Source organism: Cyprinodon variegatus, unplaced genomic scaffold, assembly GCF_000732505.1.
Source record: "Cyprinodon variegatus isolate N-32 unplaced genomic scaffold, C_variegatus-1.0 Scaffold488, whole genome shotgun sequence".
Taxonomy (NCBI): domain Eukaryota; kingdom Metazoa; phylum Chordata; class Actinopteri; order Cyprinodontiformes; family Cyprinodontidae; genus Cyprinodon; species Cyprinodon variegatus.
In genome coordinates this window covers 371,685-386,350 of record NW_015150941.1, presented here as the reverse complement: position 1 = coordinate 386,350, position 14,666 = coordinate 371,685, and the positions used below count along the sequence as shown (strand labels likewise).

The window sequence follows — 14,666 nt, the reverse complement described above, 5'->3', positions numbered from 1 at the left end:
ATTATTTATACTATATATATATATATATATATATATATATATATATATATATATATATATATATATATATATATATATGACTGTCAGAAATGTTTAATGGTTCTTACTTCCTCCATGATCAGGATCCCACAGCGGACCAGACTGTCGACAGCATCCAGAGCGAGACTCTGAGCGGACTGACAGGGCTGAGAAGAGCAAGAGTGAAAATGGCTCAACTTGGTGGTGGAGTACAGTCAAAGGCAAAAACGGCTTCAGCCCGTCACCATTCTAGGAAATATAGACAGCTGACAGAAAATATAAAGTTTGGAGTAGAGACGTAGCTAAGAACACAGAGGGAGAAAAGGGAAGCTGGAAGAGAGCTGAGGGAGATATTTTTTGGTGAGAAATGGAGTGGGAAACAAAGCTACAAGCAAAGGAGACAAGAAAGAGCAGCTGCTGAAATGAAAGGTAGGCTCACAGAAAGGAAAAGTATTAGTGGCTCAGATACAGAGCCCTTGAAGTCAGCCTGATGAAGCATGTACATTCAGAGAAACACACACACACACACACAATTTGAAACCTCTCTCTGGCTGAGATAGAGGCAGCAGAGCAGGATGAATGGCTGTTCGGCTCCATTAAACATCCATTGAATGAGACACACTGGGTGTGCATTTGTGTGATATGAATACAAACTCACTGGCATGAAGCCCGGAGGAAGAAGATGGCAGAGCTGCAAGGCTTTCTCCGTCAGCTCGGACTGACCGAGCACCACGTCAAACTCCATGTCACCTCTGACCTCTTCTGCCTTCACGCTGTCAGTCCTCACCGTGCCGCTGACGCCGCAGAGGACCACCTCGCACAGCATGGCTGACACTGCACACGCTAAGACCAAAAACATCAGAGTGATTGAAAAAGCACATAGAGGGAAACAAGCATTTGGCAGCAAACCATCTCATAATGTTACAATTTGGCAGAAATATTTCGGATGGATGGATTTTGATAATTTAATTAAGCTTAAGTTCTTATTTTGTTTGCCGAGTCTAAAAGAAATCATCCCACACTGTTTTTGTTACTAAAAACAAAGCAGCAAATACAAACCACTTTTAAGGATGAAAAGACTTATTATCAGACTAATAAGCAGCTATGTTACTATTGTCACTACAAGTTACTATCCATTTGTGAATATTTTACACACAACCACAGTAACCAATGAAGAATCATTGATGTAGAAATTATGAATGAATCGCATCACGAAACATTATTCTCCTGCAGTGCCAGAGCAGGTATTTCTTCACCTCAGCCTTCCTGTCAGCATGAAAATAAAAAGTAGCTGATATATAGCTTTGGGGCTAAACCACAACTTGATACAGAGACTCTGGCAAATACGCAGGCTGCTCAACTTACTGCTATTCAATGATTAGCATAGATTACTGATGCATATGCTGCTGTGCCCCAAACTCTTCAGCCATAGAGAAAGCACACTAATTAAATAAAACATTGCCATGCATTATTCAAAATAGCAGCAAGTAAAACTTCGGCACTGGGGAGTAAAATGTCCAACCCACAGTAGTGCTTGTGGTTAGCTGCTAAACACACAAGCACTCTGGTGAGACCCCAGCTGTTTCTATTGTTTAGTTTGTTTTTTTTTTAGAAAGAGAAATCAAGCTTTGTGTTTTCACGATGCAGTCTGAACTGAGCCAGTATGAGATCCTAACAGAATGTTGATAATTTGAGAGTATTTACTAGAAATGTAAGTTATGAATTATTCTTAAGTTAATTGCTCTTATTGATCACCTAATGAGTGATAAGTAGGACTAAATCTTAATTTTTTTTAAATATGCCAAGTTAAAAAAAAATCTATTACATTTTAACAGTTTATAGTGCCAGCAGAATAAACCACGAATAAACATAGAACATATGTTCTTAAATATAAATAAACTTAAGATAAAACGAAACAGGGACCAATTAAAATGCGAAAACACAAATTTCTGCTAATTTTAAGTCCCAGTATGTCACTCCGTCATACTGACTATTTGCCACTACACTCATTTAAGTACCCTCTAACTGTAATATAGCTCTCTGTATTTAGTGTAATCCAGACTTTAAGTTGTTAGCAGTGCTTTTAAACAGATAGTTTCTTTTCAAACACAGAAACATGTTTAAAGCTCTGTGGACTGCATTAACTCACATAAGCTTTACCCATCGACCATGCTTTTTGCCAGCATCTCTTTTTCTATAATGTTACAAATGTTTTTAAAATTATTGTATCAACATCTCGTTCAGAGAACAGCAGAGAAGCTGGCGCTGCCCCACCATGCAGCACGGCTAAGTGGGCACTACTTGGGGATGACGTAACATGTATTCTGTATCGTTATTGCAATTAAAAAGTGTAAATTATCCTAGATCGATTAATTCATGTTTTTGCGGAGGCATATCTACACTCTGGCATTACCCTTGCATATATCAGTGAGGCTCTGCTTAAGGTAGCGCCCTCTACATGATGGCATCAACATTACAAAACTAAAAGAAATTCCTTTTGGCAGGCGTTATCAGTAATCAGATGGAACAAATTTTCACGTAATAAAGTAGCAATCCAAAATTAATCATTAGTCAATTATTTGTTAAGACCCCTAATATTTACAAAAAAACCATACATTTATTTTGGTCGTTGATTTGTTGTATTTTTTTTCTTCAGAAGATTCAAACCAGAGCGGTTCTTAAAACTACATGTATATAAAAAAAAAGTTGTGCCTCAGCATTTTTAATCAGTCACTCTCTAAAGTGTACAAATCACAGGCTATTGGTTAAAATAACAGATACATTTATAATAAAAATAGGGAAACTTTATGATATAAATTTAACTGTTTCGATAAATTAGACAAAAACTAGAATAGAGCCTTATAGGCTGGAATTATGAGATGTATTTTGCTTTATAAACAAGAAAGGGACTATCCAGTTTAAAGTGGTTTAAAAGAATAATGACTCCCTATAATAAGGAATAGAGAAATATTCCAGCAGTGCATTGACCTGAAGAAGATGCTTTAGTGTTGGTTCACCTCAGCCAATTTCTGGGTCCCTTAATGCAGCTTGATGTTTCTTTATGATAATTTCATCTATGAGCTCTGCAGATAATTACACATTAAGTTCTTCCTGGGCTCAGCGCAAAGCAGTGAGCAACGCTTTATCTCTAAAAGGCAAATGAAGTCAAGGCTGGAGTTAAATGGCAAGCGGAGCAAATATACAGTAAAATGACAAATCTAATGACAGGAAGGCTGAACTCAGGAAGTAAAGAAAAATACTGAATTGTTTTTATGTTTGAAAAAAACTGGGTTATGCAGGTCCAAGGAAAAGGACCTGCATAAGCAACTGTTATGGAGGAAGGTAACTGTCCAACTGGAGACATTAAGGCAGAATTTTTTGAGTTAAGACGTTATCCAGGCACGTCTTAAAGCTGACAAACAGGAAACAACAACACCACTTTTTCCTGCTTCCTGCATATCACTGGCGGCACAAAAACAGCAAGTACAATCACAAGAAAGAGTGCTGTGTTTTTATGTTTTGACCGTGTCCTTGGTAACATGTCTGAATCTGATCATAATAGTGACCATGTGTAAAGTAATAGCAACATGCATTAGGGGTTATTTGCAATGCATTTTACCTCTGTGGCAGTATGGTATAGAGAATATGGGCAGGTTTTTTTCTACTAAAGGCGACAGTGGCGTCGGATGAAAGAGTTTCCCTTGCCCACTCGTGGCAGTGTACGGCAGCTTCCTTCTGTCTGTGAGCCCCAGCGCAGCTTTGGCTACAATGTAGCTTGCCACAATCAGTGTGTGAGTGAATGGGTGGCTGACTGAATGTAGTGTAAAGCACTTTGGTCAAATCCCCTGACCTGTATAGAAGTACAGGCCATTTACCATTTAACGCAGAGGTCAATACAGGTCAATATAGGTTATGTTGTGTAATAATTGTGGTAGTAGCTATATTTACAGAAAGGTGCATCTCAAGAAAATTCCCCCCAAAAGGAAAATAAAGTATTTTCATCCTATATTGTATAATTATTAGATGTTTGCCTTGTAGCAGACAGGCGTTTGGCATCCCTCAATCTCCTGAAAGCTCAGTTAAAAGGTGAAGTGGTAATAGAAGTGCTGGAGACTGAAGCCACCTAACAGCAAATACAGTTGTTGGAGGAGACTTTAGAGTAATTAAATTAGCCTTTTAGCATTTGTAACATACAGCAATTTCAATGATTGCTCAATTAGGTAATATGCACATCTTCACATTGACTTGGCAATAAGTCATAAGGACTCCCATGAGGAGTGAGAAAAGAGATAACATGGTCTAAAGATGATATATCAGCTAAATCATAGCAGAAACTACACAAGATAGTAGCACATAAAGTGACTCACCTCCAATGGCTTCTAGTATCAATGCGTGTGTCACAATCTTGGCCTGAAGGGAGAGGTGGAAGATGGAAGCTAAAGATGGGCGTGGCAAAATGAGGAGCTCTCCCCTAAAAAACACAAAGGTTTTTAATCCAAACCTGTGCTGTCAGTGCTAGTTTTGTTTCTGTGGCAAATAGGAAAAAAAGAACTACCATGACGGCGGTGCAGCAAAGATGAGGTGAGGAGCGAGCATAGAGAGCGAGTAGTGGACAATTTCTGGAAGAGTTCCTCCAAAGCCAACATCTCTGTTTCTGAACACAAGTTCCTCCAAGAGCCAGGCCACATCACGACACAGGACAGATGTACTCACACCCTGAGGAGCAGAGGAAGAAGGAGACATTTAATTCCAAAAAGCAGACGTGAGCATTAACCATCTGGAGATATGAGTATGAGACTGCTGGGTGTGACTCAGAAAATCAGTGACACAGTCGACTACTCTGGCTTGAAAACCAATTTTGTTTATGAGTCTCTAGGAGTATTGATGGATATTGAGGAGCAGAGGCTGATTTTACTGCACTGAGCAGCAAATGTGGCAACACAAGCAAGATGTGTGTACAGTACCTCTCTGTGTTTGTAGAGCATAAGACTGGACACCAGACTGGTGGACATCACAGCTGTGCAGGAGGCTGCCGCTAGAAAATCACACATACAAGCATTGATGAGATAAAATTTAAATGAGGATTTAGTGGAATTTACATAATTCTGGATTTACAGAAGACGAGGTGGAGGATGATGGCAGCACTGAGGTCTCTCTCTGAACGACCGTCCTCAAGTTCAGGCGCAGGATGAAGCGTAGGCAGAAACCACGACATCCGTCTCTTCCCAAACACACTGCAAGCTCTAAAATGGAAAAAGTGAGAGGCAAAGATATTTAGCTGAAATCTAACTCATTTCTTATTTCTTGAATTTTAAATCACACTTCTGTTAATGCTCTTAACTGCTTTTAGATAGCTTGATTATTTGTTGCAGAGTCAGCCGGCTCAGAGCTGTATTCAAGGTACCGGTAAATTCTGTTGCACTCGGAACGATGGGAATCAATGTAAAAGAAAAAAAATGCAAGCCTCTGCAATTTTAGCCCATTATCATAATTCAAACAAATCCTATCAGAGCCTTTTCCTCTTTGAAATCACTCATAATGTTAAAATGCAGAGGGAAAGCTTTTTAACAAGTTAGCCTCGGGAAATGTTGTTTGCCCCTCCAGTTAATATTAAACGACTGATTTATCAAACATTTGAAAAACAAACAATGGTCCTGGATTGGCTTTGAAGTTGCATTTGGTCATTAAACAAATTGGAGGACCTGATTCAATGAAGACAAAAGCAATCTGATTACTTGATGGATTATACTAAGTAATCATATCTGTAATAACATACAGTTAAGTGGTGTACAAACCCGTCAAAAATAAAAAAGTAGAAGCATAAACTTACTAAATTGGTGGCCTAAATGTGCACCTCATTTGGAAATGAATGGACTACACCCCTGTTTTTAAACAGCTTCTGACATTCTGGTATTAGTCTATAAAGCATTAAATAGTTTTGGGTCAAGATGCTTTACGGAGTTGCTTGTCGAAAACTAACAAAAAGGTCCCTCAGATCTTCCGACTTTGTTCAGTGTTCTCAGAAAAAAGGCTTCAAGTGAGGCAACATCTGGTTTCTATGATACTCAGATCTGGAATAAACATTCTGAAAACCTGAAAGGTGCAGAAATGATTACAATTTAAATCAGAACTGAAAAAAGCCTTGCGTATGGCAGAGTTTGGACAACAACAAAAAAAGGACTAATAAGCCTTGGTGAAGTGTCAGACTGAAAACTAAATTTGGGTTGGACATGAATATAAAAGAAAAGGTTAAAAAAAGAATTTAAATTAGCCTTCAATATCTGTATTTTAAGTTTTATTGCCTACTAAGCCTTGAAATTTCCTTTTTGTATTATGTGTAGTCGTCTTCTTTTGTCACCTTGAGTTAATAAACCTACCCGTTCAATCTTGGGGACTTTAAAGACTTCTGCTTCTTTACTTAAAAATACATCACGCCCATCTCCTCAACCTCTATGCATATACAATGCATTGTCCCTCTAAGAGAACTAAAATGTTCTTTCCAGTTGAATATATTCATGTCAAATGAAAGGTGGAAAAAATTGTTCCAGAAAGTTTTGGTCTGGAAATCCTTGCATTTTAACAGACTTTGAGAACTACAGTGATATACAATATTAAAAAAAGACTAAAAATGGGGGTTTAATTTTGCAAATTATCTAATATGTTTTTTCAGATTAAATCTCTCATTCAGAGCCCTCCTTCTTCAGTCATCCTATTAGTTTTAGTTATAGACTAACCAGAATGTTCAAAGGCAGATTTTTTCTGGGTTTAATTATTTGATTTTGTTCAGACGTGTTCTTATTCTCTCAGATGGTTTTTTCCACATCTGGGGTAGAAAATAGCAGGTATTTGGTAACGATGTGTCTCAAAAACCCAGAATCTTTAAATCATCCAAATTAAAAAAAATCTTAATTTCATCTTCTCTACAAATTTACAATTTCCTGACACTTAAGGCACAAACTGTTGCCTATTGTTTTAATGATTTTGGGACTCTAATCACATACTTCAAATCTTTTCAGTAAAAAGTGAGGATCAATTTGTTAAACAACTTTTACTTTGTGAGTATAATGGGAAGGGCAGTTTAGGCTCTAAGATTGGACTAGCTTATGACTAAAACGTTTCTGCAACACATTACTTGGCCTTTACATTTAAACCCGAAATGAATAGTACTCCTGGGAAAATTGGCAATTAAATTATTTAATTTGACTCAAATGGTTGTTAGGATAATTATCACCAATTATGTGTGAGTTTATTACATCTTAATATTACCTGCCTGTGGCGTGTCAGAACTGATGTTTTCCCCAGTAGTTTATCTAATTAGGCCTGTTCCTTGGTCTGGCTGTATACAGTTATAATCTTCATTCTGTACGTGGCAAAGATTTGGGAATAGAATGTTCTTAGCTGAAGGACACCGCTGTCAAAGTGTAATATTTTGATAAAGCTGAAGGCATGAATGTCTCCTCATCTGCAAACGTGTATGATGTAAAATGTGATGATGTGGCAAAATGGAATTGTATAAAATGCTTCTTTAACTGTTAAACGTGGCCACTTCCCAAGAAGTGAGCCCGGTTGGTAAGCATTACTGTCAAAGCTCTGCTGCCGACAGCCTCTGGACTAACAAGGTTCCCCCCCTCTGCCGCTCAGCTCAAACTCCTGTACAGGTACAGCCCTGCACACTCTCATCGTGCAAATTATCTGGACCTCCACTAACTCCTCTGTCCCCCTCTACAGTGAACCCACTCGTGACCAGTCCTGGACCTGTTAACTCTGTGTGCATTTCAGAATCCACTCGTGACCAGATGAGTTCCCCTTGGGATCTGTTTATTTATTGTATTCCATCTTCTAAATAAACCTTTGAACTTTTATCTTGTCTTGGAGTGTTCTGCATGTGGGTTAGGCACCTGAAGCCAAACATGACACAGAGTATTAAGTCAAGTATCTCAAGACCATTTTCAACAGGGTTCCAATGGACTTTACATAAATACTGCAGACATTTATAGAACCAAGGATTTCCAAAACAAAAAAAAAAGGAAAAAAGAGATGCAGAAGACAAGAAAGGATGAGAGCAAAATAGAAAGATAAAGAGCAATAAAATAAAGAAAGCAGAAAAAAAGGCAAGAATGAAAAAAACATTTCAATGACAGATTAAGGAATATCTGGGAAGATAGCTATTTCCACATTTCTATTTTCCTTTTCTGTATTTGTCCAAAATATGAAATTAAATTTCTATAATATTAAAATGTGATGAAGCCCTTTACCATTGAGTTTTTTGGTGCAACCTGATATGAACTCCTATATAGTTGGTCTGTGAATGACACTGAAATATGCTTTAGTACTTCAGATAGTTATTTTGTGTTAGAAAAGGGAATGTTAAAATTCAGGTGAAGGGAGGGAGTAATCGCATCAGTCATTGAGCCAGCTAAATATTTTATAGCTGCAGAAAGATGCCAAAATAAAGCATTCAACCTAACTTTTACTCTCCATTTGTATCATATTGAGGAAATTGATTCTAATGATAGTGTTGTGTCTTCAAAGTAAGGCTGTTTTTAATGCATCACACAAGCAGACATTCTGTATTTATATGGATGCATGTGTGTATATTTGCTCAATTTCCAAAAATGATAAATATCTGGTTTAGGTTGACTCTTCAGAAATTCAGCAAGGTGAGTGAGTTGATGTATATTTGCTAGAAATGAATGAAGCTAAACCCTTTGGTAATCTGGAAGCTGAAAGGGTTTGCGAAGCATCGCTGCACCGTCCTGGAAACCACCCCACTAAAGCCCTGCAGTTCATCAATTATCCGCACAAACAGCTTCGACACGTTGAGCTGAAGTACAATGAGAAAGATTTCTGTTTTGGATAGTCTTTCTTTTAGAAGTGTTGGTGTTTCAGAGTAGAATAGGTGTAAAAAGATCTGAAGCTTTGCTCTGGACTGCTGAGCAGATACTGGTGTCCTTTCAAAAAGGTAACATGGATTTATACTGATGCCTGTTGTACATCAACAAACTGGTTCTAGGGATTGGCAACGGCTGTGATCAGCGTGAGGTGAAGAGTAAAGTCATTTGCATTCAGAAAACAAAAGGGAAAAACCTATTTTGAAGTACCAAGAGCTTAGAGCACCATGATTGCTTTCCAAAATTTTCACAGCACAGCCAAGCTCTAACTCCGCTAGTTGAATGAAACAGAAGGCTGATAGCCTGTGTTTGATTTTCCTGCTTCAGCTTGCCGTTAAACAGTAATTGTCACGATGAAACTAGTGTTTGAGTCAGTCTAAAAATCATTTAGCACTAATCTATACATAAAAATGTGGGCTTTCAAGCAAAGAAGTGATTTTTGTTTCACAATAACTATCTTTATTGTTATACATGTAGTTCTGTGTCTACTCTTCCTAATAAGCATCTGGTGAATGACTGTATGGACACTAAACTAGTTGTTACTCTGGAAAAGCTGTCGTCAACCCACAGGCTACAAACTCTATAAAAAATAAAAATAAATCTCCACATTTGTTTTTTCTCATTTGAGTTGTTTGGATGTGTAGCTGTGAATTGCAATGGAGCCCAGCCATGTAAACACTGACAAACAGTTCAGTGAATTTGTCGCCCTTACACCTCTGAAGGACTAACAGACAAGTAACTGCAGGTGCATCACTCAAACACCGAGGTGTTTTTGATAAAGAAAAACAAATCAACCTCTTATCCGGAGAAATGTGGGCGCAACATGTGTGCTAATTATGCATCTTAGCTCTGTATGTGAGAGAGATTTGCACAAGTGCATCCGAGTGCGTGTCAAATCCAGACTTACTGACTACAGAATAAAAAACTCTTCATCTAAACCAAGTGTAAACAAACTACTTACAGTTATTGCACCTTTCTAAATAAATATTTCACGTGTGAGGACTTTTAATTTTTAACAACCCACTCATCCATCTGTTTTCTTTGCAGCATTAACATGCAGGGGCAGAGGGAAGCTTAGAGAGAGGAAGCCTAAGTAACCAAGAAATCGTGCCACAGCATCATTTTTAACGGGAACGGAGCACTAACAGTGCTCACGCTGGTAATAATAACATAATAACATTTTCATGTTCAGACTGAAAACATGGGAGTGGTGAGCTGCTCTCTAGGAAAAATAAACACATGATGGGAGAAGCTGCCTTGCTTGATAGGCGCCAAGCAGAGATCGAGCGGGGATCTTCTTTTCATTCCGTTATCTTTTTCCACTGGCAGACTGTAAGTTGATGGTAATTGGAGCGAGTCTAAGAGGATGAGGCTCTCATCAGGGTTTGCATCATGCCTGCGCCAGATTTAAGGTTTAGAACGTTCAAAGTTTAAATGAAAGGAACTTTTCTAATTTCACAGATGTTGGACAAAAGAGCAAAAATCCTATTGTGGTTTGCTTCCTAACAGCTTACACGCCCCTTTGTGCACAGAGGGAAGAGCGCGAGCAGGTTTGATTACCTGTTGTTTAGGATAACAGGCAGCAACAGGTCCTGTAGAGGGAGCCATCCATCTACTCTGCACCGCCCCGACTTGTACATCTCCTACACATAAAAACACAAGGTAAACACACAGGAAAGCTTTACTGTATGTAACACCATTATAGTCAGCAGGACCAAGAGGAGCACAGAAAAAGGAATAAAGCTCATTCCACAGTTAACTTCTTTAAGGAGGGCTTTCTAAACTATTTCATAAAATTAGAATCACCTTGTTATTTTTGTCTCAAAACATAAGACATTGCAAAAGAATGCATCTTCACCGAACCAACAAATGTTACAACGCAGTATGACTTCTGATGAGGATTACTGTTTGTCATACAATGGCATGTAAATCAATGGTGACCCATCTATGAACCAATACAAAATTTTTTACTGTTTGGTTATAAAAATGTAAACTATTTCTGGCAGAGTTATTTTTATTTACTATTTCTACTTTTATACCCCCCTAATGAAATAGTAGAAAATGGTGTAAAGTACGTATGATACAACAGAGAAACATCTTTATTGTCAACTAGAATTTACATTGCAATTGAAGTTTCAGTTTCAGTACAACCGTTGATCACAGTACATCACATACATTTGGGTGGGGGGCTGAGTGGGGGGAACGGATCTACTGAGGCCATGCGTGCCACAGAACGCTGCCATTCGGCAGAACGGCGCATTCTTATGGCTTGCCGGGTTCCCACCAGTTACCTGGCTTCCCAGGTCCCAGGCGGTTACCTTTGCGCTGCCTTTATCTCTGTGAAAAGATAGGAGCCACTTTGGGGAAGAGAGGGAAAAAAAAAACAAACACATTCACACTTTATCCTTGAAAGGATACAGTTTGAGATATAAAAAAAAACCCTCTGCACAAGAAAAGCACATGTAAAACAAGACAGACATTTCCGCAGAGGGTCACATCGGAGGCGTAGTCACATGAAGTCAATCTGACATTTGAGACATTTATAGTGCGTGTATGATGAGTGCGTTCAATTTGTCCATGAACACTGACCACAGGCAATGTCCTTGATAAGATGGAAGTTTATCAACAGTCACCGAGCATCTCCACAGATGTTTTTTCTGTAAGGGGAGGGGGGGAGCAGTTCTTCTGTGCCCTTTTGCCATAACATCCAGGGGAGATTAGATAAAGGGGGCAGGTTGAATCCAGAATAACACTTTTGTTTTGAGAGCAGGCTGCACAGGAATTTCCTTCAGCCTCGAGTCTTTTTCTTGCTGGCTCTTTTGTGGCGAAATCCAATATTCAAAATGTGTTGTGCTTTTCCACCTTGAAGGGAGCATGCACATCCAAGATGTTATCCCATCTCACCTTTGAGTTCAACCACCGCAGCCAGCCTGCGTTCAAACACACCCAGCATACGGCTCAGCTCCCGATCTTGCTGCTTCACAGCCTTATTGAGGGCATCAACTGCTCCCGGCAGCCTGATCAATGCCACAATTGCCGCCGACATCCTCTGCAATTGAAGATACATCATGTGTCCTCCAAATCCAAACAGGAGAAATCCGAGTATCATAAAACCAAAAATCCATGCATCTTTGACATCCTCCAATGACAACGTTGTGAAACGCACCATCCTCCATGCTTTCCAGGAGTCCATGGTGTATCCCACGAAATATGTCCCGGCAGGACAGGACGGGTCCCCTGTTCCCTGTCTTCCAGTTGAATAAATTGGATCAATTGCATTGAGAGACCAGCTGACCAGATCCATTTTCTTTAGTTTGGTGGTATGCAGTTGGTCTCTGAGTAGTAGACTAAGGAGAGTGAGATCTTTAGGTGAGGATCAAAGGCATTTGAACACTAGCCTAGGTGGAGAACACACTCGGATCAGCTGATCAACTACAGGAAATATTCTATTTCAGCAAGAAGGAGTGAGCAAGGGTATTTCAGCCCATGCAGCTCTGCATAAACTGCAGTGAATAAAATAGTTTACACTAAATCCAGTCTCTACAGCATAATTCACTGAGAGGGGTCTGAAGTAGGATTGTATGATTAAAAATATAGTTGTTGGCAACTGCAGTGACCAACCTTTTCCTCACTGCTCCCTTTGTTTTCAACTATCAGAAATTCCCCTTCATCTTCTGAAGCAAGTTTCTACATCGAGGGAACAGAACATCAGTCCAAATGGCTTACAGTAATGTATTATTCACATGTGGTGCTTTAATGGATGTACCTTGAAATTTAATAACAGAGCAAAAAGAAATGGAGTCTAAAAAACATTGTTTTCTCCATACTTGTGCAGATCAGAAAAATCAGATTCCATACTTTTCAAACTTTAAAGACCATGAATAAAGAGTGCTGCATAACTGTTTAATTCACAGTTGGCAGATTTATCATCATTTTTTAATGCTGGGATATTCCAGCTTAGGGTCCATTAATTACACTTGTTGATTTATCCTATGATCATTTCTTCAACCATATCTCAGCCAATTTTAATAAATAAGGCCCAGTTTCTTTCTGACGAGCACCTTTAGAGAAAACGGCTGGGAAAGGTGGATCATCACAGTTCCTTCTGGTCTCCTCCAGGGAAGCGCCAACAGCCACTTAAACAGAGACTCTGAGCCAACCTGTGTGTATATGAACAAAAATATACATTAGTATATAAAAATTCTGTTTTCATAGCTTAGTAATCAAACATTATAAGGGACATTCCACCCCTAACAGGACTAATAACCATGATGTACAACAAGTACCAATAGAAAATTGTCAGTCCTTGGATGCATGCACACAAGAACTGAGCGTGCTGCTTTATATTTGTGTCATGTCCGAATAAAAGAACAAAATGATTGGGTGAGAACCCCATTATTGCAATTAACAGAGAGCAACACCCACTCTCTACAGCAGAGCTTCCAAGTGTAGGTAGCAGAGGGCAGCTTTTATGTAGACTAACAGTAATCAATGATGCCTTGAAAAAACAATCAGGAAACCCTTAACCAATCAAGGACTGCAGGCCGGTGAGAGAAATGAGAAACCGTGAGAGCCTCTAACAGCTGTTATGTCACTAAAAATGTTTTTCCTCTTGACTCTAAAGGCGACACAATTAGCCCCCTCTCAGGACAACCCTGAGACAACTATGTCAGCACCACTGAGATCCTGAGCTTAAGAGAGAAATATTCATAGTATGTACTGAAATAGGCACTTATGGACTCAATAGCCAGGCTTAATACTTTTTGGAGAACCATTATGCTTTCAACAAACCTTTTTAGGGGATATAGAAAAAAGCATATGGTGTTATGGATTTAGAGGATTCTGCCCCTTTCCGAACAGTTTGGAACAAGCTTTACACTAAGTGAAGGAAATGCACTCTTTAAACAGAATAAAAAAATACCCAAGAGGTGCAAACGCCTACATCAACCATATGGCTGATGCAAATTAAAGGGTGTAGCTGATGCTGAAAAAATATGGAGCTCTCAACTGATCACTCTGACAGGATGGCAATCTCGTTCTGTTTCTATACTTTATTCACTTTAAATGTTCAAGTAGTTTGACAATGGTGACCTAAGATCTAGGGGGATTTTAAAGACCTGAACAGGACTGAATTCTTTAATGACTTTATCACTACAGCAGTTCCAGTGCTTAGGAAAGGTCTGACCTAATTGTAGAAGAGAAGCAGTTAGAATGCAGATAAACAGAGCTGGATCTCTTAATAACATGTAGTGTCGGGAAACGCCTCATCATTTTTATTAGCTGATCTGATCACTAACAGCGGTAAAAGTAAAGGGGTTGAATGATGGTTAGATAACAGAGGTTCTGAGATAGAAACTATTTATCTGCAGGGTAGAAAAGGAAAGAAACTAGGTAACCAGTAGCACCAGTAAAGACACTGGAACTGGTTTAGTGGAAATGTTCTGTCTTTGAAAAGTATTTATACCTATTTTCTTCCTAGGAGGCATCAGCGCCTAGTAACGGCAGGTTCATCGTCCCTGTTTAAGACTTTTTTCAAACTCAGACTGCTGTTTTTTTCTGACAGTTTGACCACCATGGTGGACATTTTAATATAAAACATTCACCATTGTAGATACTCACATAATGTCCAAGTTTAATCCAATTTAGTTTATTTCTGTAGTGCCAATTCACAACACATGTCATCTCAAGGCACTTTACAATTCAACCAGATCATTCAGTCCAATTGATCCAAAGTTTTCTATCTAAGGAAAACCAGTT

General features: G+C 38.9%; 1 protein-coding gene across 1 annotated transcript in view; it reads right to left on the bottom strand.

Moving 5' to 3' along the window:
• LOC107094528 (glycerol-3-phosphate acyltransferase 2, mitochondrial-like) overlaps nucleotides 1-14,666 on the bottom strand; it is a 245,925-nt gene that overhangs the window by 33,061 nt on the left and 198,198 nt on the right. The window contains exons 13-20 of the mRNA XM_015390210.1: nucleotides 12,971-13,069; nucleotides 10,470-10,552; nucleotides 5,134-5,261; nucleotides 4,983-5,053; nucleotides 4,574-4,734; nucleotides 4,386-4,489; nucleotides 677-861; nucleotides 108-185 (exon numbers count right to left, since the gene is read on the bottom strand). Of these exons, the coding sequence (XP_015245696.1) occupies nucleotides 108-185; nucleotides 677-861; nucleotides 4,386-4,489; nucleotides 4,574-4,734; nucleotides 4,983-5,053; nucleotides 5,134-5,261; nucleotides 10,470-10,552; nucleotides 12,971-13,069 (909 nt within the window). The remainder of the gene's footprint in view (nucleotides 1-107; nucleotides 186-676; nucleotides 862-4,385; nucleotides 4,490-4,573; nucleotides 4,735-4,982; nucleotides 5,054-5,133; nucleotides 5,262-10,469; nucleotides 10,553-12,970; nucleotides 13,070-14,666) is intronic.